The 23,753-nt window shown below is 43.4% G+C and overlaps 1 protein-coding gene across 1 annotated transcript in view; it reads left to right on the top strand.

The window, feature by feature from the left end:
• dnah5 (dynein, axonemal, heavy chain 5) overlaps positions 1–23,753 on the top strand; it is a 458,053-nt gene that overhangs the window by 278,257 nt on the left and 156,043 nt on the right. Inside the window, exons 46-52 of the mRNA XM_038797206.1 lie at positions 6,068–6,210; positions 7,363–7,497; positions 9,906–10,028; positions 14,216–14,429; positions 16,013–16,236; positions 18,730–18,928; positions 23,058–23,230. Of these exons, the coding sequence (XP_038653134.1) occupies positions 6,068–6,210; positions 7,363–7,497; positions 9,906–10,028; positions 14,216–14,429; positions 16,013–16,236; positions 18,730–18,928; positions 23,058–23,230 (1,211 nt within the window). The remainder of the gene's footprint in view (positions 1–6,067; positions 6,211–7,362; positions 7,498–9,905; positions 10,029–14,215; positions 14,430–16,012; positions 16,237–18,729; positions 18,929–23,057; positions 23,231–23,753) is intronic.

Below are 23,753 nucleotides of genomic sequence, written 5' to 3'. Positions count from 1 at the left end.
CATTAAGGGGCAATTTAGCATGATCAGTCCACCTAACCTGCACATCTTCGGACTGTGGGAGGAAACCGGAGCACCCGGAGGAAACCCACGCAGACACGGAGGAAGTGCAAACTCCACAGAGACAGTCATCTGAGGCCAGAATTGAACCCAGGTCCCTGGAGCTGTTAGGCAGCAATGCTAACCACTGTGCGGCCCCACAACACGAGAGAAAAATGGGAGGAAGAATGAGGGATAGAAATAGGGATGTAAATCTGAATTGAAGCACTGGTAAGGGCAAACTCCACCTCCACATTCACCGGGCTAAGCCTAATGCAACTAATGGTGGTGCGCAGAGCTCTCCTAACCAGAACTCAAATGAACAGGTTCTTCCCCGAGGTGGAGGACAAATGTGAACGGTGCCAAGGAGGCCCGACCAACCATACCCACCTGTTTTGGGCATGTCCCAGACTTGTCGGGTTCTGGACAATCTTCTTTGAGGCAATGTCCAGTGGTGTGGAAGTGAGGGTGGAGCCATGCCCAAAAGTGGTGGTCTTGGGGGTTTCAGACCAGCCAAAACTCTTCATGAGGAGGGGGACCAATCCCCTAGCCTTTGCTTCCCTAATCACCCACCAAAGAATCCTGCTTGGCAAGCGATCGGCAGCATCACCCGAAGCTGCAGACTGGCTGTCCAACCTGTCAGAATTCCTCCAACTGGAGAAATTAAAATTTATCATCCGTGGGTCGGAAGAGGGCTTCCACAAAATGTGTAGGCCGTTCACCAACTTGTTCCAAAGACCTGTTCGTAGCCAACAGCCAATAGAGCGAGCAGAAAACGTGCTGGGCAGACCACGGATGACAGTGCCATGGCGGAGGGGCTCAAACATGAGAGTGAGGGAGCAAAGTCAGGAACAGCAAGCTGAGTGACACACGCCATGGCCAACACAAAGTGCCCAAAGGGGGTGGAATGGGTGGATAAGGACCACAGCAGCTGTGGAGGGGGGAATGAAACAGATCAACAGTCAGAAAGTTCCAGGTCAGAACACATCTCACTCTGTTTGTGCCCCCCCCCCCCCCCCCCCCCCCCCCAGAAGGAGCTACGTAAATGTTCAAACTATGACAGAATATGTACCATGAAATATGAAAATCAATAAAAATATTTCTTTAAATGAAAAGGAAACTTATTATAATGGAAGAGAGATCAGAAAATTTAAACTTGCAATAAAGTTGAACAAAGTCACAGTGTTGGTGGATTAAGAGACGTACTGGGAGCACAGACCCAATAAAACAGGTTAAGCCAGTGGGGTTTATTAAAGTGGCAAAAGGAACGATGGTTGCAACTGAAGAGGTACAAAAGATTGTCCAACCTGTTCAAAAGGTTCGATGATAAGCAGGTGCTCAATCTTTTCGTTTTGGGCGTGATTGTGCGAACTCGTTGTGCCCGACTTGGTGCCCGGATGAAGCCAGTGAATCTTGTGAGAGGCCTTGTGCAAGATTCGTGAATCTTCAAAGGTCTCATGAGATTCTACAGAATCTTGCAGCGCATTGCGATCTGAAATTCGCTCTTGTTGGGCAAGATCCAGAGGCGCATATTTAAATTAGTTAAACCGCGCATTTATTTGTGGGGGTAAGGTTTACTCATGTACAAGCAAGGTGGAGTAGCTAAGGAGGTTAAGCTCTTAAGGGATACAGGAGAAAGTCAATATTTAATGGTGGGAGATAAGGAGTTATGTAGTTTGGAAGGAGTATTGCCAGAAAGGGTGATAATTTGTGGGATTAATGGTGAAAAGAGGATTGTACCACTATGTAAGGTAAAATTAGAGAGTCCGGTGAACAGTAGTGTAGTAGTAATAGAAAAATTAGTTTATTCAGGGGTACAATTTATCCTGGGTAATGATATAGCTGGATCACAGATGGGAGTGGTGCCTACTGTAGTTGAAAAGCCAGTCGAAAGTCAAACAACTGAAGTGTTGCAAGGAGCATACCCAGCGGTGTTCCCAGAATGTGTGGTAACCAAATCATCATGTCCCAGATTGAGACAGAAGGAGGAGAAATAAAGGGGTAAAAATAGGGAAGCTGAGGTTCAATTATCAGAAATAATCTTTGGCCAGATGGTTGATAAAGAACAAGAGCAGATGGAGGATAAAGCGGATATATTTAGTTCAAGAAAGTTGGTAGAGTTACAGAAGAAAACTAAGAGATAAAGCAATTGTATCAGAAAGCATACGTAGAATAAAGATTGAGTGTATACCGGAGTGTTATTACTTAGAAATGATGTATTAATGAGGAAGTGACGCCTTTACATATTCAGGCAGATGGAAAATGGACCAAAGTTCATCCAGTGGAGTTACCAATGGGTTAACAAAAGGAGGTTCTGTGGGTAGCACATGAGGTTCCATTCGGGGGTTATTTAGGAGTATGGAAAATTCAAGCAAATGAACAAAAATATTTTTATTGGCCTGGACTGCATTAGGATGTAGTTGAATTTTGCTATACATGTCACACTATCAATCTTTATTAGTGTCACAAGTAGGCTTACATTGGCACTGCAATGAAGTTACTGTGAAAATCTCCTAGTCGCCACACTACGGCGCCTGTTTGGTTGCACGAATGGAGAATTCAGAATGTCCAATTCACCTAACAGTCAGGTAATAGGGAAACCACAGATGGTAATCGAACCAGCATCTTAAATACACTTGTGGACCCAACCATAATGCCGTACCTGCCTCCTGATATCTCAGCTTCTGTGGCAACACAAGCAGACGCCATCTAGTGTCTGAAGAGTGCAGTGGAAGCTGAGAAATCTGTCATGAAAGGTCACCTTGCTCCTATCATGGGCTGTGGCTGATAGTGTCCAATGGGGGAGTTGCAGATTATCACTGCAGTTCAATCTGCACTCCAACAGATGCAAGGATTGTTGAGGATCTCCCTGGAGGGGTGGCAGTGGTTTCATGGAGGAACCTCCTGTCCTCTCTCAGAAAGACAACATTCATCTTCTGACCCAAGCCACCTGTCACCCCCCCCCCCCCCCCACCCCCCTTTCTGCTGCTTGTCAGCCAGCCAGCTAATACTGTTATCTCCCATGCAGAGAATGTACAGTTCATCGTCTAGCCCAGTGTTTTTCAAACTTTTTTTCAGGGGACATATTTATACCAACCCGGCCGACCTTCGCATCCCACGCCGGCCAACCTTCGCGGCCCACGCCGGCCGACCTTTGTGGCCTACGCCGGCCGACCTGCGCGACCCACGCCGGCTGATCAGCGCGACCCACCATTTTCTCTTACCTTGTTTGCTGCTGACAAAAATGGAGGAAATGGTTTTGGGTCCCTTTGGCCCTCGTACACGCTCCTCCAATGGAATCTGTTGGACGAAGGTGAAGCCTTCCGGTGTCGGAAAGTATGGAGTCTCCATCTGTCCAAAGTTCTGAATTTTTTTCCTGTAAAATGTTATCAAATAAATCCCCCCCGAACTTGTAAAAAAAAATTGAATAAAATAACTGAAAGAAATAAAAATAAAATGAATAAAATAAAATGAATAAAACACCCCTCAAACTTGTAAAGAAATCGCTGTGACCATTAAAGAAAAGCTGCCGCACTGCGCATGCGTGCCCGATCACTGGCGTGCATGCGCATAGTTTTGTGCATGCGCACCGATGATCTGGCATGCATGCGCAGTGCGGCTGCATTTTTCTTACGTGTTCGTGGCCATTTTGAAGGCCGCTTGCAGCCGCCGTTATTAAAAGCTGGCTGCTGCGGCTGTTGCGCGCGGATTTGCACGATCAGGAGTGCCGCGACAGACGGCTCCGTGACCATCCCGACACCTGCCTGCGCCCCCGTGTTTGATAAAGCCTGGTCGAGGCTCAAAGCTGCACAAGGATGTCAACTAAAGCCATCTGCACTCTCCTCTGCTGATAGTCAGCCAGTGCAGTAGCCCTGACTAGTAGCACGAGGCCAGACAAGAGGACATGAAAAACATGCTCCATGGCAATGCAGAACCGTGGTGTTTCTGTCCAATATAGTACGGATTCATTTAGAAAATTGGTTTGGAATGCTAATTGTGATGATTTTCATTATTACACATGGCCAAGTGGATGCTGTGATGGTCAGCGATAAAGAGCAGGTAAGGTCTTGGAGTATTGGTGAATGGGGAATTGGAGTTGCTTTTCTTGGTATTGCAATTGGATGAATTCTTCACAGACAGCTCAATCTCAAAGTAACTGCCTGGCGCACCCCCTTCCCTTTCCTTTGTCCTCAGCCTCGCTCCATTTGCTTCTCTCTGGCAATGAAATGTCTTTTAACAGCAAGCATCAATGACCTCGTTTATGCAATAGTGGACAGCCTACCACAATATGTTGCAAAATGTTTCCAGCTACAGCCTGGAAGGGACCGGGGCATTAATCTGCCGTGGTCAGCTATACAGCTACTGGCAATGTAGTTCTCCCCTTGCTCTGAGGCTGTATTTGTGGTTGCAGGGATACCCTTACTAAAGTACAGATGTCTGACATAGCTGAGCTTTGAGAGGAAAAATGTTCTCTGAACACTTTGAGCAGACATGACCTCCTGCTGAGAGACCTTCTGCTCCTCTTTCTCCTCCTTTCTCTTCGGGTAACAGCTGCCCTGCTCTGTGTGATCTCTGGCTCATACTTCTAGTCATACTATGTAGTCCAAGAGAAATGCCTACTTCTAAGCCCATGGCTGGGAACAATTGGTTTGCACCGAAGCCCTGCCGTCATGACCAACGTGTTGCAATAGCAGGAATTTAAAAAAAGCAACAAATCTAAAAGTTATTGATTCCTTTAAAAAATACATTTGGGGGTGGTTCCTGCCGCTGAACATGTGTCTAGCTGTGAGTGATTATGGGATGGAAGCAGCTGAAGCACTGAGCTCCAAAATAGCAGTGCAAGCATCAAATAAGCTTTACATGCTGATGTCTACTCTGCACACTTTTGGCAGATGCTAATTGCATGTGTGCTAACGCTTTCACCAAAATGGCTTCCTCCTCAACTTGCACCACAAATGGCATTTTGGACTTCCAAGACCACTTGCGGGTGCTATGCATCCATATCCTGTCCCATTCATGTCTTCTAACAGAGGTGTTCCACAGAGAATATTAAATAACATGGCTTCAAGTGACATTCAAGTTTGATAACCATTATTATGGCTATAACTGAGAGTCTTATGTATAATGTACGGTTGGCTTCCTAAAGAATCGCATGAATGGACTTGTGTTAAAAATCCATACATTGAGAGAAGCCTGTTTGAATATATAATCTCTTTTCACTTCTCTGGTTCACAAAAAGTTAATCCAGTCATTAAGCATAACATATTGGGAAAACAGCTGATAATTATTCTTCATAACTACTCTCAGAAAATGTGTTAACATGTTGTTAGAACAGGAGATACATTAGTGGGAGGTTTAATTACTCATCCTTGATGTTGTTTGTGAGTAAACCCATCAGGCTTGAAATGTAAAATGACTTATCATTTTGCTTGCTTGTGTTTCTGCTTTTGTAAACTTGCATCTTCATCTGTCTGTAGTACATAATAAACAGCCTTTGTCCTGGCATTTGAGAATTGTTATTGAATAAGATTATTCTGTTAACCATAGCGGAGAATGCTTTGGATTGGGTCATTAATTTCTGAAATTGAATACCTTTTCTTTTTTGTCCCCCTTTTTAAAAATAAATTTAGAGTACCCAATTTAATAAAATATATCCACCTACCCTGCACATCTTTTTGTGTTGTGGGGTGAGAGCCACGCAGATACGGGGAGAATGTGCAAACTCCCCACGGGCAGTGACCCGGGGCCGCGATCGAACCCGGGCCCTCGGGGCGTGAGGCAGCAGTGCTAACCACTGTGCCACCGTGCCACCCTTGTTTGACCCTTTTCAATTATCAATCTTTTCTTTGAATGAATCATGATCCAAAATGTCGTTGATCAGTAGAAAGTGCAATGTTTACCTGATAATTGGTTGACTTGAGAAGATATCAATACATTAATTAAAATTGACAAAAATATCCAATTCTGAAGAATGGTGTGAAATATTTGTTTCTCAGTGAATGATAATTAACTTTATATTTGTCCTGACAAGGAAAATGGTTACATTGGAATACAAATGTTGAAGAATACATTTATCCCACTGACAGCAGTCCAGAATATGGCTCTATACTTGTGCCTAATGTAGACAACGTGAGGACAAATTCTCTCATTCACACAATAGCCAAGCAAGGAAAGGTAGGATAATTTAATGTATTATTAATTTACTCTGCAAATTCTACATTTTACTTCTGGTCAGTAAATAGGTGGATAAAAATTCGAAGAACCACCATGTTTATAAATGTTTGCTCTCTTCATGTTCTTATCCTCGGAATTTTTGTCAAGCTGATTGCATCATTGTTAATTATTTTAAAGATTAAAGAAAAACAAGCATTTATTAGTAATCCCAAGCTGCGCTTAAGAAGGAAACTGTGTGCTTTTTTATTGGGCTACTATAGTCTTTGTGGTGTAGATGCATCCACAGCTCTGTTGAGTAGGAAGTGCCAGAATTGTGACTCAGCGACACTGAAGGAATAGCCCTAAATGACCAAATTGGTACAGTGTGTGACTTGGACAGGAATTTGAAGGTAATCAAGCTTTTCCATGTACTTGCTCCTCATGTCCTCCTTGGTGGTCCTCCTTGGTGGCAGAGAAATTGTCAGATTAGGAGGTGGTGTTGAAGAAGCCTTGGTGAGTTTCTGCAGTGCATCCTGGAGTACACACTGTAGTCATGATTCATTGATGGTGGGGAAAGTGCATGGCTAAGGAGATGGATGGGTTATGAAACTGGTGAATTGCTTTATCCTGGGTGGTGTTCAGCTTCTTGAGTGTTGCGGCTGCACCTATCCAGGCAAGAGGATACTATGTCATCACACTCCTGAATTTGCTTTGTCGACGATGGAGAAGCTTTGGTGAGTGATAAGGTGAGTTACTTGTCCCAGGACACCCATTTTCTGATCTGCTGTTGTAGTCACACCATTTATGTGACTAGTCCAATTGAATGTCCAGGCAGTGGCAACCCCAGAATTTTAATGGTGGGTATTCAGCGATGGTAATGCCACTGAATGCCAAGGGGGAGACTGTTGGACTCAGTCTTGTTGGGGATGATCATTATCCAACACTTCTGTGGTGCAGATGCTGCTTGCCACTCATCAGCCCAAGCCTTGCTACAGTCCAGGTTTTGAAGCATATTGGCACAGATTGCTTCAGTGTGAGGAACCATAAATGCTGCTGAACACTGCAAATCAAATATTTCAAATAATGACTGCAGACAAGCTTCACTCGTAAATTAAAAATTTTGCTAAACATTCTGCTGATATTTCAACTACATCTTCATTCTTTTTATCATAGGCTGTGTTGCTGATTGGTGAACAAGGTACAGCCAAAACAGTAATCATCAAAGGATACTTATCAAAATATGACCCTGAGTCCCACATGACCAAAAGTCTCAACTTTTCTTCTGCAACTACTCCACTAATGTTTCAGGTCAGATATAATTTCACATTTGGTTGCCTTCTGCTGCAAATGACAAAAATCATTGTGTTATCAACGAAAGGCACGATTGTTAATGAATCATAGGATTGGGGATATTTTTGAATTTGTTGTAATTGTAATCAGAGATATAGCAGAGCATAATTTTACATTGTGCTGTTTTTTGTTACTTTTTAGTAAATTATCCCATGTTACTGCTTTCTTCATCAAGTCCCTTTCCCATATAATGTGCACATTACCCAATGGAGTCAGATCTTCATTGCAGATCTCTGGAGGATGTGGCAGTGGTGTAATCAACTCAATGGGCAGAATGTTACAGGTGGTTAGCTTTCCCACCCCTCTGAGGAGCTTTAATTGGCTGGAGGCAGGATTTCCGCCCCTCACTTTAGCGAATGTCCCACCTCAGAATGACAAGCAGCTCTGTATTCCCAGAAGTGCCACCAGGAGAGGTCCTCCGATTCAGGCCCACAAAATCCGATAAATACAGGATATCCTGTGGGGCCCTTGATGGAAATGCAGGGTACTGATAGAGTTTTGGGAGGAGGATGTGTGGTAGAGGGTACAAGGATGACAGACCTTGGTGCAGTAGATTTGGGCTCCTGGTCTGGAAATGGGACTAGTGATGGAGGCACCTTGCCCACTTCCCATCGGAGGCCTGAATAAAGTGATCCACCATCTCTAAATTCCTAACGCTGGCTAATGAATTGTGGCTGAGCGGAAAGCGGCCTTTAAGTTGACAGCAATTAGACACTTCAATTCCTCGATTGGGGAAAAAAAACTATGCGTCGCCCGTTTCCTTCCTCCATTCCCCATGATGTTGGGGATGGGTGAGAAGGTAAGGTAAGGCCATCCAGGAACTTTGTGGGCCCCTCCCTGGCTTTCAAACATGCCAGTGTGGGATGGTTGATTTCTGCCCTATGAATGCTCTTTGGAGGAAGAAGGGCAGCATAGTAAGGAAAGCAAGCACTGGAGGTTGTATTAAGGCTCCCATATGAGAATCCCAATAATTTGCAATTTGTAAGACTGTGAGGGAAGATTACTAAATGCCAGGAGTGATTACACTGACCAATAGGTATATTTTATGGTAAAACAAACTTGAATTTAAACACAGAATCAATCACATTAGCATCACAGTAATAGCTATCCAGTTAACAGTTAAAACAGTTCTTAAATAAAAGGAAAAAAAACCTTACTTCCCTATCCACACCTGCCACTATATATTCAAGTTAAGCAACCCAATGCAGTTCAAATACCACTTATAAATAAAGTTAACAATCAGGGTTACTTGCTTCTTTGTGGAGACCTTTGGAGAGAGACCCTTTCGGGAACAAGTTGAAAATCTTTACTGTCAGGCTCAAATCCTATGGCAAACTGCAAAACTACAGAGAGATCTAGCTCCTCCCATTAATTACATAATCTCTATTCCAATCATGAGGCATGGTCCAGTCTCCTCCCGCTAAGATGTCCCATGACCTGCTTACCTGGAGTAAACACAATCCTTCAAAATGATCTAAACCCTAGGGAACCTTTTAAGCATAAACAATGTTCTGTTAGTCATCTCTGGAAACAAGTGGCTAAAATCAATGATTATGCTACCTTTATGACCCCTTAATCACAAGCTTTAGCAGTCACACTGCTTGTATGTATTTGAAGTCAGGGTCTTTAATAACATTACTACAACAAAATATAATATATAACAATTTCCTACATTCATCACCTTTGTAGCACTTTGTTAGCTTAGAACCCAGATGTATAAGTTGAGGTACACTTAAATGAACTTTTCTGACAAATCTGTCTTCATAGATAGAATTGTGTTGCATTTGGAGTCTGGTCTTCATTGCTCCACTAGGGACTTGTTGATCACTTTTTGGGGCAAATCACTTTGGCACTTGACTTTTGTGACTCAGGCGCATTCGAGGCTATCCGGCGGGATATCAATAACCTTAAGTCAGTTTGCATGCACTTATAATGCATTTACATTGGCTACAGCGTGAGAGTGATATTCCTCACATTACATGGCATCATTGATAACACCCAGTTGGAATTACTTTTGTGGGGCTATATCCAGTGCCCAAGCGGCTTCAGAAGTATATCTGATGCAATATTGAATGAGACAATGTTAACTATAAATGACGCAGACATTTATGTTACAAAATAACAAGTAAGTGCAACTAACTATTCTCCTGGTGTAGTTTCGCTGAAGAAAATCGTGCTGCTTGCAACTTAAAAACATACCTTATCAGAATGAGTGTTCACTCTTAATTTCTATGCGAAAAGAAACTTAACATTTGATGTTGACAAAACTAACCAGAAATATACAATATCATGACCAAATATCAATTATGATTACATAAAGCATAATTAAAGAGCATGGATAATTGCCTGTTGAATTTGTGTTATAGCGCACAATTGAGAGTTATGTTGATAAACGTATGGGTACGACATATGGTCCACCTGCTGGGAAGAAGATGACTGTCTTCATTGATGACATTAATATGCCTGTGATTAATGAATGGGGTGATCAGGTAATTAATTAAAATTTCTTGTTGTTAATCTTAAGCATAAAAATACACTATATTGACTTGTCAACCTCCAGAGGCTATGATCTTCACAGTTATGGAAGTTGGAAGGACTGGGCCCTCTTTTTTTTTGTGGTGAGGAAGCTAAGAAATACCAGGCACTAGGAGGTCCTGCTGTATTTAATTGCTGTGGGTGGTCCCCCACAGTTGGAAACTCCGAAACCCAGAAGCAGGAAGGAAGTTGGGAAGGAAGCAATTGGAGTATAATGGGGTGGTTATTAGATAATGTTTGTGATGAAAAATGGTACTCAGGAGGAACTGAAGAGCGTGCGGAAGAAGTCAAATTCTTCAGGATCTTTGCTTGTGGGATGAGGAAGGCTAGGAATAATAGGGGCAAGTGACCCACAAGCAATATTCGAAAAAACATTTAACTGCTGCAGCAAGGATTTAGCCTTTAATAACAGGATTCCTGAACCCTAGGAAACCTTGCCTATTGATGTTAAATTCAAATGGGTCCCATATTCTGAAGGATGGAGCCCCATTTTTATTTTAAAGCATGATCGGTCTCTCCAGAGCTGGCTAGCTGGATGCCTCCAAGCCTACCACAGTTAGACCAGGAGTAGACTGACCGCAGCATATTTCAAATTGAGAAATGCAGTTGCAGATTGTGGCCGCCAAGTGGGGCACTACGACCTCTACTTTTGTTTCTATGATTTCTATTTTGGTACCAAATTGGCTTCAAAACACATCTGGCGCAACATGCACCATGTGCCCTCTTGTTGAGGACATTGGTGCAGATATTAGGTGTTTGCCCTCAGTCTGTAGTGTTGGCAGATCGGGATACTAACTGGTACCAGTGCTGCCATTTTCAAGTTTCCCCTGTTCTATCCCTGATTGTCAGTTGAAGGAGGAAACAAGAATGAATCTTGACTTCAAATAGATTTATTCACCGAGTTTACTGGTATACATGCCCCAATTCAATTTCCTCATATGTCAGTATGTGTTCCATACATGTTCTCAAGTAATATTTCAATCAGTGCCCTCCACCTGTATGGACTTAACCTTAATTGACACAATTAAACCAATCATGCACACATGTTCTGATCCTGCTCGAAGTTGGAGAGGTTTTGGAGGTTGTTTTTTAGTACCATGTCAGCGATCTTGCACGTGGATTTGGAGCCCAGTCCCCTGTGGGCCATATTTGAAGTATTGGACTTGCCGGAGCTGCAGACAGGAGCGAGGCCAGATGTTTTGGCCTTCACCTCGCTGATTGCTCGCAGGCAGGTTGGGGTGGAGGTCAGGCTCTCTGCCTTGTGTCTTGGTATGTCTGGGGGATTTGATGGAGTTCCTGTATTAGGGGAATGATCAAATTTATTCTGAGGGATGCGAGTGAGGGGTTCCACAGAGATGGGGTTTGTTTATATTACATTTAAAGAGTTGGTTACTGTCAGCTGCTGTGTTGTGTGGGGGGTGGGGGGGGGTAGTCAGGGGGTTTTGTTGTTGTTCTACTTAGTTGGGTTGTATGTTTAAAATGTTAAAAATTGAATTAAAATATTATTTAAGAAAGAGATTCAGATGAATGCAAATGAGGATTAATGCTATGCTTGCCTTCGGGAGCAAGCCGATGAATTACAAAAGGGCGCAAATCTTGATTTTGGCCTTTCCGGCTATTTGCCTGGTGTGCAGAGATCCACACCGGGTGCAACTTGTTTGTTAAATCGCGCCCATAGTGTTACCCCAGTGGCTGTTGCATGGTTGGTGGAAGGCTGCTAGTTTTTACTGAATGAGGCCAGTATATGGCCTTGCTGAACGCTCTTGAAGAAGTAACTCTGGATTGCATAATCTCAAAAGATGCAGCAGCAATTGGGCTGGCTAGCCAAGAGGTGACACAAGTGCAAGGTCAGAGTGGCGTGGTGAGGGCATGAATGTTGGCTTTGGAACGGAGGACAGGAGGCTTGTAATCCACAAAATGACTGCCTCTCCACTGGACAGTGTGTCAGCAATCCTTGTAATCTGCTGGAGCAGTCTGTTCAACGGCTGTGAGACCCTGCAAGCCCCTTTGAGGACTGTTACGTGCAGCCATGATAGCAGTCTAAAGCTGTATGTCATGAAGCTCGGCTTGTATAGTAATAAGCTAAGGTTTCATCACTTCTGTCTGAGCTTACACTTGAACAAACTGACCTTATGTGGCTTTTGCTTGTGCTGCAATGGACACTGCGGTATCAACACTGCATTGTGATCAGGTCCACAAGTATTCTCATGGATTTGGCAACCACCACTTGCATGCTGGGAAGGATGGACTCTGAGCCCTGTGAAGTCCTGTACTGGATTGGAGTTCAGGGACTCTCTGCCATCCTGTAAATTTTGCACAACGCCTGTTACATTCCGGGTGACTGCGTCTATGCAATGGTTTTATTTTAATCAGCCTGTTGTACCCTCTGACATTTCAGGCTCCTTTACAAGCTCTTGACCAGATGGTAGTTCTTCTGTATATCAAAGGATAAAGGGTTTGAGTGAAGTGAGGAAACGTAAAGGTGTATCCTTTCACCATTTGCAGCTTGTAAATCAGAAGAAATTGTAGGTCAGGGTGATGTGGGTTATGCAAAGGTGGATGAGGTAGGAAGATATTATCATCCTCCATGGTTTCAGCCCAACCACTGGCCACAGTCTCAGTCATGGCTACACCAATGATTTCAGCACTGTCTAATCCATGGGATTGAGGGTGTGTGTCATGCCTGTCCCACCGGTTAGGAGCTGCTGCCTCTCATCATGGACCAACCCCTTTCAAGCAATGTGATTGGGTGATGTGCCTATTGAACAGCTAATCGTGTGTGTCAGCTTTGAGTGTGAGGCTTGGAGAAGTGTTAAGCATGTGAGGCTGGGGTGAGGCAGTAATGTTGGGTATGAGTCATGCTTGACAGGGATGAAGACGAATCAAGGGTGTGTGGTGAATGAGCAGTTGGTTAATGGTTCATATGTAAGGATATGGCATGTGAAGTCTTAACCTGCATCAAGTCCTGTTCACCTGTCACCCTTGTGCTTGCTGATATACGGTGTCTTCTGGTCGAGCAGCATATTGGTTTTAAAATTCTCATGTTTGTTTTCAGATTTCTCCTTCGCCTTTTTAGAACAATACAGCACAGAACAGGCCCTTCGGCCCTCGATGTTGTGCCGAGCAATGATCACCCTACTCAAGCCCACGTATACCTATCCCAGTAACCCAACAACCCCCATTAACCTTATTACTTTTTAGGACACTAAGGGCAACTTAGCCTGGCCAATCCACCTAACCCGCACATCTTTGGACTGTGGGAGGAAACCGGAGCACCCGGAGGAAACCCACGCACACACGGGGAGGATGTGCAGACTCCGCACAAACAGTGACCCAGCCGGGAATCGAACCTGGGACCCTGGAGCTGTGAAGCATTTATGCTAACCACCATGCTACCGTGTTACTCTCCCTGTCTCTGTAATCTCCAGTCACAACAGTTCAAGATGTCTATGTTCTACTAGTTCTGGCTTCTTGAGCATCCCTGATTCGAATCACTTTAACTTTGGTGGCTTAACTTTCAGTTGCCTCAGCCCCAAGCTCAGGAATTTCAGCCCCCCCCCCCCCCCTTTCTTCCCCCTACTTCCCTCTACTTTCTTCCTTTAAGACACTGTTTAAAACTTACCTACCTCCAACACCAAGTTTTTAGTCATTGCATGACATGGTCTCATATTTTGTTTATAATGCTCCTGGGAAGCATCTGGGGACATTTTATTATGTTAAAGAAGCTATATAAATATAAGTTGCTGTTAATCACACTCCCAAAGCAGAGCTTTATTTATTGGGAGTACATATTAGGAATTTGTGCATAGAGATCAGTGTTTTGTGATGAATCGACTCAAATCATGCAGGACATTTGCTGTTGGTAGCAAAGCTTTGTGCAAATTAGTAAAATTTACCTTTGTGTGCTCAAGGCTTGAAGAGGCGATTGAACCCTAATCTCCTGAGTCAGGAACATGGAAGTTGTTTGGCAGTGGATGCTTGAAAATATTCTATTCACCACAATGTGATGTGCATGAAAATTTATAGAAGAAAGTGTTCTCTATGTTACAGTCTATTCAAAGTTACAGGATATTCTGAATAGAGTTGCATTGCTTTGCTTCAAAGTAAATCCCGTAGACATTTAACGTTGCTCTTATTATAGATCACCAATGAAATTGTACGACAGCTTATGGAACAGAATGGTTTTTATAATCTTGAGAAACCAGGTGAATTCACAAACATTGCTGACGTCCAGTTCCTTGCTGCAATGATCCATGCTGGGGGAGGGAGAAATGACATACCCCAGCGCTTGAAGAGGCATTTCTCAATTTTCAACTGCACGTTGCCTTCAAATTCCTCAATCGATAAAATTTTTGGTAAGAAGGGCAAAGAAAACACATATTTCCAATGAATTATCTTGCCTTTTAATTGGTTTATAAATCTAGGCGTTTTTTGTTCCACTGTCTCCCAGTCTTTCTTCCCAGGGTTCTGCAGGGTTAACAAGTTGATTTCTTCTTTTGTTTGGGTGGGTGAGACTCTTCAGGTGTGTAGGACGTCTTTGCAGAGGGACAGGCAGTCGGGGGGGGGAGGGGTGGGGGTTAGCTTTGTCCAATCTGTTATGTTATTACTGGGCAGCGAACATTGATAAGGTGCAGGGGTCGTTTTAGCATCTGTGATCTATTTGGGGGTGGATGGAGGAGGTTTCATGCAAGGGGTCTGGCCTGAGGCCTCTGGTTGCAGTGCCACTTTTCCGCAGCTAGATTCTCTTCTGGTTCGATGGTGACAGCTACCTTGCGGATTTGGAATCAGTTTAGACAACATTATAAACTGGGTTCCATGTCTCTTTTGGCTCTGATCTGTAGAATAGGTTTGTGCTGTCTGGCTTTGGAGAGGGACGGCTGGAGAGGTTTAGAGATATGTTTTTGGAGGGTAGTCGCAGGCCTAGACGAGCGACTGGAGAAGTTTCAGCTCCCAAGGGAGAATGTATTTAGATACTTGCAGGGAGGGGCATCATTTTTTGCACAAGAAACTCCCTTCATTTCCTCTGGTGCCGTCACCCTCATTTATGGATAGGGTCCTGATTATGGGTGAGTTCGAGGGCGATAAGATCTCGGAGGTTTATGGATGGTTGATGACGATGTAGCAAGCTACTTTGGAAGAGGTAAAGAGGAAGTTGGGGGGATGTTGAGTGAGGCCCTGCAGAGGATCAACTTCACATCCTTGTGTGCGAGTTTAAGTCTGATCCAGTTTAAAGTGGTGCACAGGATGCACCTGGCGAGGGCATGTATGAGTGGGTTATTCCCGGGGTGGAGGATAGGTGAGTAGTGTTCTAGGGGACCGATAAATCACATGCACATGTTTTGGTCTTTCCCTAACCTTGTCAGCTTCTGGGTCTCCTTTTTTGATATGTTATCAGGGATTCTGGGTGTTCAGTTTTAGCCGTGCCTGATGGTGGCCGTCTTTGGAGTGTCTGACCCACTGTGGCTGCAGACGGGGACAAAGTCTGAGCCTTCACCTTGCTAATAACACGAAGGCGAGTTCTATTTGGGTAGAGGTCCCCAGTGCCGCCTAATCCTCAGCTTGGTTGGGAGATTTGATGGAATTTCTACACCTGGAGAAGATTAAGTATACCTTGAGGGGGTTGGTGGAAGGGGTCTACTCGAGGGAGCAGCCGTTGATCTCTGTTTTAGGGAGTTAGTTACCATCAGCCATTAGGACGCGGGGAGGATTGGGTTAAGGGTTTGCTAAGGTTTTGTTTGCTTTATGGAGGGGAAGGGGTTTGGGGGGTCGGGCTGGGTGCAGTTTCGGTAGGATGGGGTTGGGTTGTATTATTGGTGGGTTTGTTTGTTATAATAAAAATTTTGCTCGAATAAAAATATTTTAAAACTATAAATTTTAAAGTCTGAAACATTATTACACTGAATGAAGAAAAAGTTTCATTTTTTTCTGTTTCTCTTAGGTGTTATTGGAACTGGCCACTATTGCACTGAGCGGGGTTTCTGTACAGTAGTGAGAACTCTTGTAACCAAACTGGTACCAATGACCCGCAAACTTTGGCAGATGACCAAGGTAAAAATGTTGCCCACACCAGCCAAGTTTCATTATATCTTTAACCTGCGAGACCTGTCACGGATTTGGCAGGGAATGTTGAACAGCATCTCAGAGATTGTCAACGATGAAAGTGTAAGTATTGTTTCAAAACTTATCTTACGTAAACCTATTTGCATTTTGGCCAGGAATACATCTCAGGAAGTCATGCACCTCCAGCCTATGATTTTGTACCTTCCAAATGAATGGACAGAAAGCGACAAAGTTGGTAAAGTTCAATTTTGTGATATCCACAGGGAGTTCTGAAGCTGTAAAGTTCCACAGAGGGGCTAATTTTTTAAAAATGAACATGCGAATAGAGAAAATGTAAGCAATTCCCTATTATAAAGAAAGACACTCTTTGGGCGGGATTCTCCATTGCCCGATGCTGAAATCGTAATCCCGATCGGGTGGAGAATCCATTCCGACGCCCAAATCGGGGCCGGCGCTGGTCAGCCATGCTCCGTCCCCCAGGCCAAGTTCCTAACCACACGGTTGACGTGATGTCTGAACAATCGGGGACCCAGCATGGTGGCTGCAGAATGTGTGCAGTGCCGGCACACTCGGCTGGGAGCCATGCCGCTGGCTGGGGGGGGGGGCTTCAGCGAAAGCAGGGAGACTGGTAAGGGTGGCCATGGGGTGGCCTGTTGGGTCACCAATGGCAGGTCGGGTCCACACACGGCTGGCGGCATGTTGTACAACACGACCGCTGCACGTTGTTGCCGTACGCATGCGCAGCCACGTATCCGGCCATTTTCTGGCTGTTTTCTCCGCAGGAGCCGGGGGTTTTGCCTAGCACCGCTGATGGCCCCTCACCGGTCTCTGAATCGGTGAGTGTTCTGCGTCGATTTTTGTTGTAAAACGCCCGTGAATTCTCCGTTTCAGTCGGCACTTAGCTGCTGAAACAGAGAATCCAGCCCTTTGTGTTTCATTCAATATATTAGCTACAGTGGACTTTGGTTGCAGTAAGCAAATTTAAGATGTTAATCTTTGATCTTTGTCGTTAATTGATTTCTACATTTGAAGCACATGGATTTTAAAACAATCCACTTGCTGTATGAAACCTAGGTTTGGAGAATTCATGTATAATTAGATAATTCCCTGGAAATTATTTGTCGTTGACCATGGATTGAAATATAATTATTGTTCTCTGATTCGTTGTTCAGAGGTAACCTACGCATTTTGTACAGAGAAAATAGACAAGTACTGTAAACTGAAAACTTTATACTGCACAGCACTCCTGCTCCCCGTGTTGATTTTGAACTGTTACATTTATTCTGTCAGGCATGTGTACCAATAGATCATACCATGCAACTCCACAATTAGATAAGAAAAGCAGATTTGCTGAAACCGAGTTGAGAGTAACTGACCTTGACATCAAGGCAGTATTTGACCCAGTGTAGCCACTGGAGTCAACGGGAATCGGGGAAAACTCTCCACTGATAGGAATCATACCTAGCACTAAGAAAGATGGTTGTGATGGCTGGATGTTAATCACCTCAGTCCTGGGATATTAAAGCAAGAGTTCCCAGGGTACTGCAGCGAGTAACTTACCTCCTGACTTCTTAAAACCTGTCCACCATCTACAGATCAGGATTACCTGATCTCTTCTTGGCAAAACCATAACACATCTCTAAGTGCATGGCTATGTTTGTGTTTATTAAACAGGTGAGGTTAAGTTGTGTTGTTATTAGTACTACTGTACTTCTGATCTATTCTATTATTTCAGAATGGGAAACTAATCTGCGCTTGAAGCACTATCAGCATTCATGTCTGATAGGATTACCCTCCATTTGCCTCGATGTGTGCAACACCAAGCACACTCGAGAAACTTGACAACATCACCACCTAAACATTCACCCCCTTGACAACCGATGTACAGTGGCAACAGTGCGCACCATCCATAAGAACTTATCTTGTACTGCAGGAACTTATCGAGGCTCCTTCGACAACACCTTCCAAACCCATGACCTCTACAACCTCAAAGAACCGGGGCAGCAGAAACATGGGAACAGCACTACCTGAAAGTTACCCTCCAAGCCACTCACCCTCCTGACTTGGAATTATATTGCTGATCCTTCATTGTTGCTGGGTCAAAATCCTGGAACTTCCTTCCTAACAGCACTGTGGATGTACCTACAACCCACCGAGTGTAGCAGTTCAAGAAGGTGGCTCACCACCACTTTCTCAAGGTCAATTAGGGATGCGCAATAAATGCTGGCTTAGCCAATGGCAACCACACCCCGGGAAAGAATAAAAAAAGACATTCTGCAAACTGCACACTTATTCTGTTATCCCACAAATCCTGGACATGAATGCTGATAGTGCTTCTAGTGCAGATTAGTCTCCCATTCTGAAATAATAGAATAGATCAGAAGTACAGTAGTACTAATAACAACACAACTTAACCTCACTGATTAATAAACACAAACATAGCCATGCACTTAGAGATGTGTTATGGTTTTGCCAAGAAGAGATCTATAATACAAGTAAATGACCAGTACAAGTGGAGATCATTGAAATTAAATTTTACTTTATTATTTTTAATCTAGCTGTTAATAAAATATTTGCTTTCTGTTATATGTTTAGGTGACTCTAAAGCTGTGGAAGCATGAATGTAAATGCGTTATAGCTGATCGATTTACCACCCCAGAGGATGTAGCTTGGTTTGACAAAGCTTTAGCCAAAGTAGTTGAGACGGAACTCGAGGGGAAAGCTCTGGCTACCGTCAATGTCGGAGTCAATGCTTATTTTGTAGATTTCTTACGAGATGCACCTGAGTCCACAGGTAATAAAGATATGAAACATGCAAAAACTGATTAATTAAGGCCTCTGTCAACCTGTTGTAATACACCATAAAGTAATCCTGATTCCGATCGAATCCCACTAAACAACCTCCAACCATACCCCACCTATCTAGTACATCAGCCACCAGCACAGTCTCCTGGGAAAGACAAAAACACAGTGTAAGAAAGCCAAGGACAATTTAGAGAAATGCTTTCCAGCCCACCATGCCAAATAGAAAGCATGGTGACTGGCAGACACACATGTCCTAGTACCCATCTAACGATAGATATTCACGAGTGTAGTTAACTACACTCAGAAACCCAGCCAGATCCTTTCTGAATGTTTGCAGCGAGTTTGCACTCACTATGTGAGTCAACGTAGTCAGCTGTGAATTGCTAACTTTCTTTTAAAATACCTCCTAACATCCAATCTATACTTACATAGCTTTTATTTACAACCCAGCACCCCCTCCCCTTAACCTATCGAACTGAAGTTAGGTTCAAATCTAATCTTGTCATTATTTTAAAGCACTTGATTAAACCTCCTTCATCGCTATGATTTTCCAAAGTTAAAACACCCAGATTTCTAAGCCTATTATGGTAACTAACTTTGATACAATAAGCAAGGCATTATTCTAGTCTTCTGAATCTTATCCAAGACCTCCACATCACCTGGCATAAGAGAGAACCAAACCTGAGGCCTAATTAAGGTCTTATACAAGAATAGGAAAGTTTTTTTTTGTTTTACCCTTGTAATTTTTCTTAAATATATATACAGAAACTGAAAATTGCATTTTACGTCAAAGAAAAGCCTAAAATGCTTCATCCGTTCCATTGTACTTCTGTCTTACCTCCAAGCAAAGCTTGAATGTTTTGGGGCAGGTGCCAGGCCAGATCATTCCCTGGACCAGAGGACCTGAAGGAGTCCCAGCATATGGTCGGTGGAGATATCCGCAAGGTCTTTTAAAAAAAACTAGGTCCCAAAAATATTTTTCACAGAGTCAGCGACCAGTGGGCAAAATTATCATTTTGGAAGGGCTCAGACAATCTTCTACATGTCACCTCCTGTCAGTAAATAGCAATCCCACCAGTGGGAGAACATTTTAGTGGTAGTGGTCATAATTCAGTTAGATTTAGTGTATTTGTGCAAAAGGACAAAGGTGGGGTAATTTGGGGAAAGACCAATTGGTAAAATTGACTGGAAACAGGTAGTTGAAGGTAATTCAATTTCAGAATTGTGGGAAGTATTCAAAGAGGAGATTGGGAGGACTGCTACAGGGAAAAGGTGTAATAGAATCCCTACAGTGCAGAAGGTGGCCATTCGGCCCAATGAGTCTGCACTGACCCTCTAGGCCCACTCCCCACCTTATCTCCGTAACCCCACCTAACCTGTACATCCCAATCTGTACATCTTTGCATTGTGGGAGTAAACTGGAGCACCAGGAAGAAACCCATGCAGACACGAGGAGAAAGTACAAACTCCACACAGTCACCCAAGGCTGGAATCGAACCCGGGTTCCTGGTGCTATGAGGCAGCAATGCTCAGCACTGTGTCATTGTGTCAGATTCACAATTCTAGACTTCCCTGGATGTTGGAATGCATAGCGTATAATAGAGTCAACAACAAAAGCTTTTGTCAGATGCTGAGAGCTCCATAATACATAAAACTCGAAAAAGTGGAGAAAATGCAGGGATAAAATTAAAAATGAAATTAGGAGACAAAAGAAATACTATTGGCAAGTCAAGGAAAACCCATGGATATTTTATAAATACATAAAGAGTGAGATGAGAATGATGGAAAGACTCAGGCCAAGTAGAGAGCCAGTAGGTAACTTATGATGTGAGAGGATAATGCCAAGGTGTTGTGGGCGAGTGCCAGGGTACTGCCTAGGCATGTCCGTCTTCCCCTGGAGGTTATACCTAACTGTGTGTCTCTGGCGGGTTCCCTCCGCCTGGTTCCCGTTTTTAAAAACATGTTGTGAACCTTGCCAACGTGATGTTGATGAGGGAAGAGATCCCACAAAGGGTGCGGGAGGTGGGGGTTGCAATAAGGCGGGGAAGCCCTTTAATGTTATTATAGTTTATTGAAATGAGGTTCCAGAACTTTCTGGGCGGGAACCACATTACTTCACCAGCGGGGAAAATCTGAAAATGAGATCTTGCCAGCGAGATTCCCTGACTCTCGGGATTCTGGCCACAGGTGCAAAATCACTTATCTTCAGTCAGAGGAGACACGACTCTTGAACACGTTCTTGGGTCCAGTGTATCTAACTTGCTACTTAGCCAAAAGAAAATCACCGAGGAGTTTTGCATTCTTCACAATAGTCTAAATTGCAATAACATTTTAGCTTGAGTAATATTTCTGAATATTATAAGGACCCGGGTTAACTCTTCAGTTAATATTCCCCCACCATTAAGAGAGCAGCAGTTGGGTTCACTGAGTGATACAGAAGTTTAGAAGAGGCTATTTAAGTTTCATGAATAAACCCAAATTTATTAAAATAAGAAAGCATGAGATATGGTGATTATTCAAAGAGAATAATTTACAAAGCAAATTAAATTTAGAAAATAAGAGATAACTAGTTCTTATTTCTAGGAGAGAATCCAGCAATTATCTGGTTACAAATATAAGAATTCTAACAGTAAGTAAGTGTGTAAATCAACAAGGAAGGATATCCATCAAATCTTAGCATAACAGCACTGTGGGTGTATTCAAGAATGAAGTTCACCACATCCTTCTCAAGGGCAGTTGAGGATTGGCAATGAATGCTGGCCTAGCCAGCGACAACCACATCCCATTTAAAAAAAAAAATCCTTCATCCTTGAGATCTGCTAGATTCAGAACAGGTCTGGAGTCGATCTAAAGGATCTCCCTCCCAAATCTGTAGGTTCAAATTTGGGTTGAGATATTTAAAATTAATTTTGGGTTTGTATAATTAAAGTTACCTGGAAGATGTTAACTTGTTAAAATCATAGACCACCTAATTAGTATCCTATATTTGATGAAAGGGCCGCCTTTATAATGAAGGCGCTCGTTCAATTTCTCGGAAATGTTATTTTGAATTTATTCCTGAAATTATAGTCATGTTCATCAATGTTGCTTGGCTCAGTTATCGTGTCCAGCAAGGTAATGAAATGGAGGGCCTAATGTTTTGTTACTTGTTTTGCAGTTTTACTTATCAGAACCAGTATTGTAAATTACGTGCTAGTGTCACAGTAAGAACTATAGAATGACATTTATCAGGTGTGTGTATTTTGTATCAGTAACTTCATATCACTGTGAAGGGAGTAGACCAAGTTGTGTTTGCACGCCAGCTTTGTCCTTGGGTAAAAAATGCAGCTTGCTGTACATTAAAAAGAACAATACAGCACAGGAACAGGCCCGTCGGTCCTCCAAGCCTGTACCGGTCAGGATACCAGCCTTGGCCAAAACCTCAGTACTTCCTAGTGCCATATTCCTCTGTACCCATCCTATCCATGTATTTGTCGAGATGCCTTTTGAATGGTGTTAATGTATCTGCTTCCACAACCTCCCCTGGCAGCGCGTTCCAGGCGCTCACCACCCTAAGTGTAAAAAACCTGCCTCGCACATCTCTAAACTTTGCCCCATGGACCTTAAACCTATGCCCCCTCGTGACTGCTCCCTCCACCCTGGGAAAGAGTGCCTGCCCATCCACTCGATCCGTGCCTCTCATAATCTTGTAAATTATTTGATCCTTTCCTGTGCAGGGCCAGGCAGATGTGAGACTCCCACTAGGCCAACTAAATACAGGGCATCATGTGGCATCCTTTTTCTATGCTTCTGAATGCTGGCCTTTCCAGCTGCTTTTAATGGAGGGTGCCTTAAATGCACCCTGCGTAATACAGGCACACAGTAGTTCAGTTAAATCAAATGGCCTCCAAATGTGGCAGAGGTCCTGGGGTCAGCGGCACAGATCCTGAGCAGGAGCACCTCTGCACCAAAGATAATTTTCCCTTTGATTTTAGGAAGCCAAGTTGCATTATGAGCATCAAAATTTATGAATCCTGGGCTTTAGAAACTTAATATAGCTGTCAGAATCTGACTTGGGAAATTAAACGAACAAATGGGTTTAAGTATATGCATTCATAAAATGAAATATTTTGCTGCAGGAGATGAACCAGAGGACACTGACTTTGATATGCCAAAGATATATGAGCCTATTGGAAGTTTTGATCACCTGAAGGACCGACTGAATATGTTTTTGCAGCAGTACAATGAAAGTATCCGCGGAACAGGACTGGACATGGTATTTTTTAAGGATGCCATGACTCACTTAGTGAAGGTAAAGTTATTTAGAATCATGGAATCCCTACAGTGCAGAAGGAGGCCATTCGGCCCATTGAGTCAGCATCCTTCCAAGGTCAAAGAGCACCCTTTCTAGGTCAACGCCCCCCGCACTATCCCTGTAACCCCATCTAACCTTTTGTCATTAAGGAGAAACTTAGAATGGCCAATCCATCTAACCTGCACATCTTTGGACTTTTGGGAGGGAACCAGAGCACTTGGAGGAAACCCACGCAGACCCGGAGAACACACAAACTCCACACAATCACCTAAGGTCGGATTCTTCAAAATGGCAGTTGGCAGCTACAGAAAGTTGAAATACTCTCTTTGAGGTAGCAGCTTGGATCAAACTGAAAGTGGCAAAAAGTGCTTAGTAAATGGTGTATGATGGCACGGAAAATATGTATTGTAGGTTCAAAAACAAACTGGATGCCGTACAATTTGAGACAATGTGACGCAGCTTTGAATCTAAACATAAAATAATCTCAGAAAAGCCCTGAATTACAATATTTTTATTCATG

Source organism: Scyliorhinus canicula, chromosome 5, assembly GCF_902713615.1.
Source record: "Scyliorhinus canicula chromosome 5, sScyCan1.1, whole genome shotgun sequence".
NCBI classification, from domain to species: domain Eukaryota; kingdom Metazoa; phylum Chordata; class Chondrichthyes; order Carcharhiniformes; family Scyliorhinidae; genus Scyliorhinus; species Scyliorhinus canicula.
Note: the sequence above shows the minus strand (reverse complement) of the source record. Positions and strands in the feature narration are given on the sequence as shown.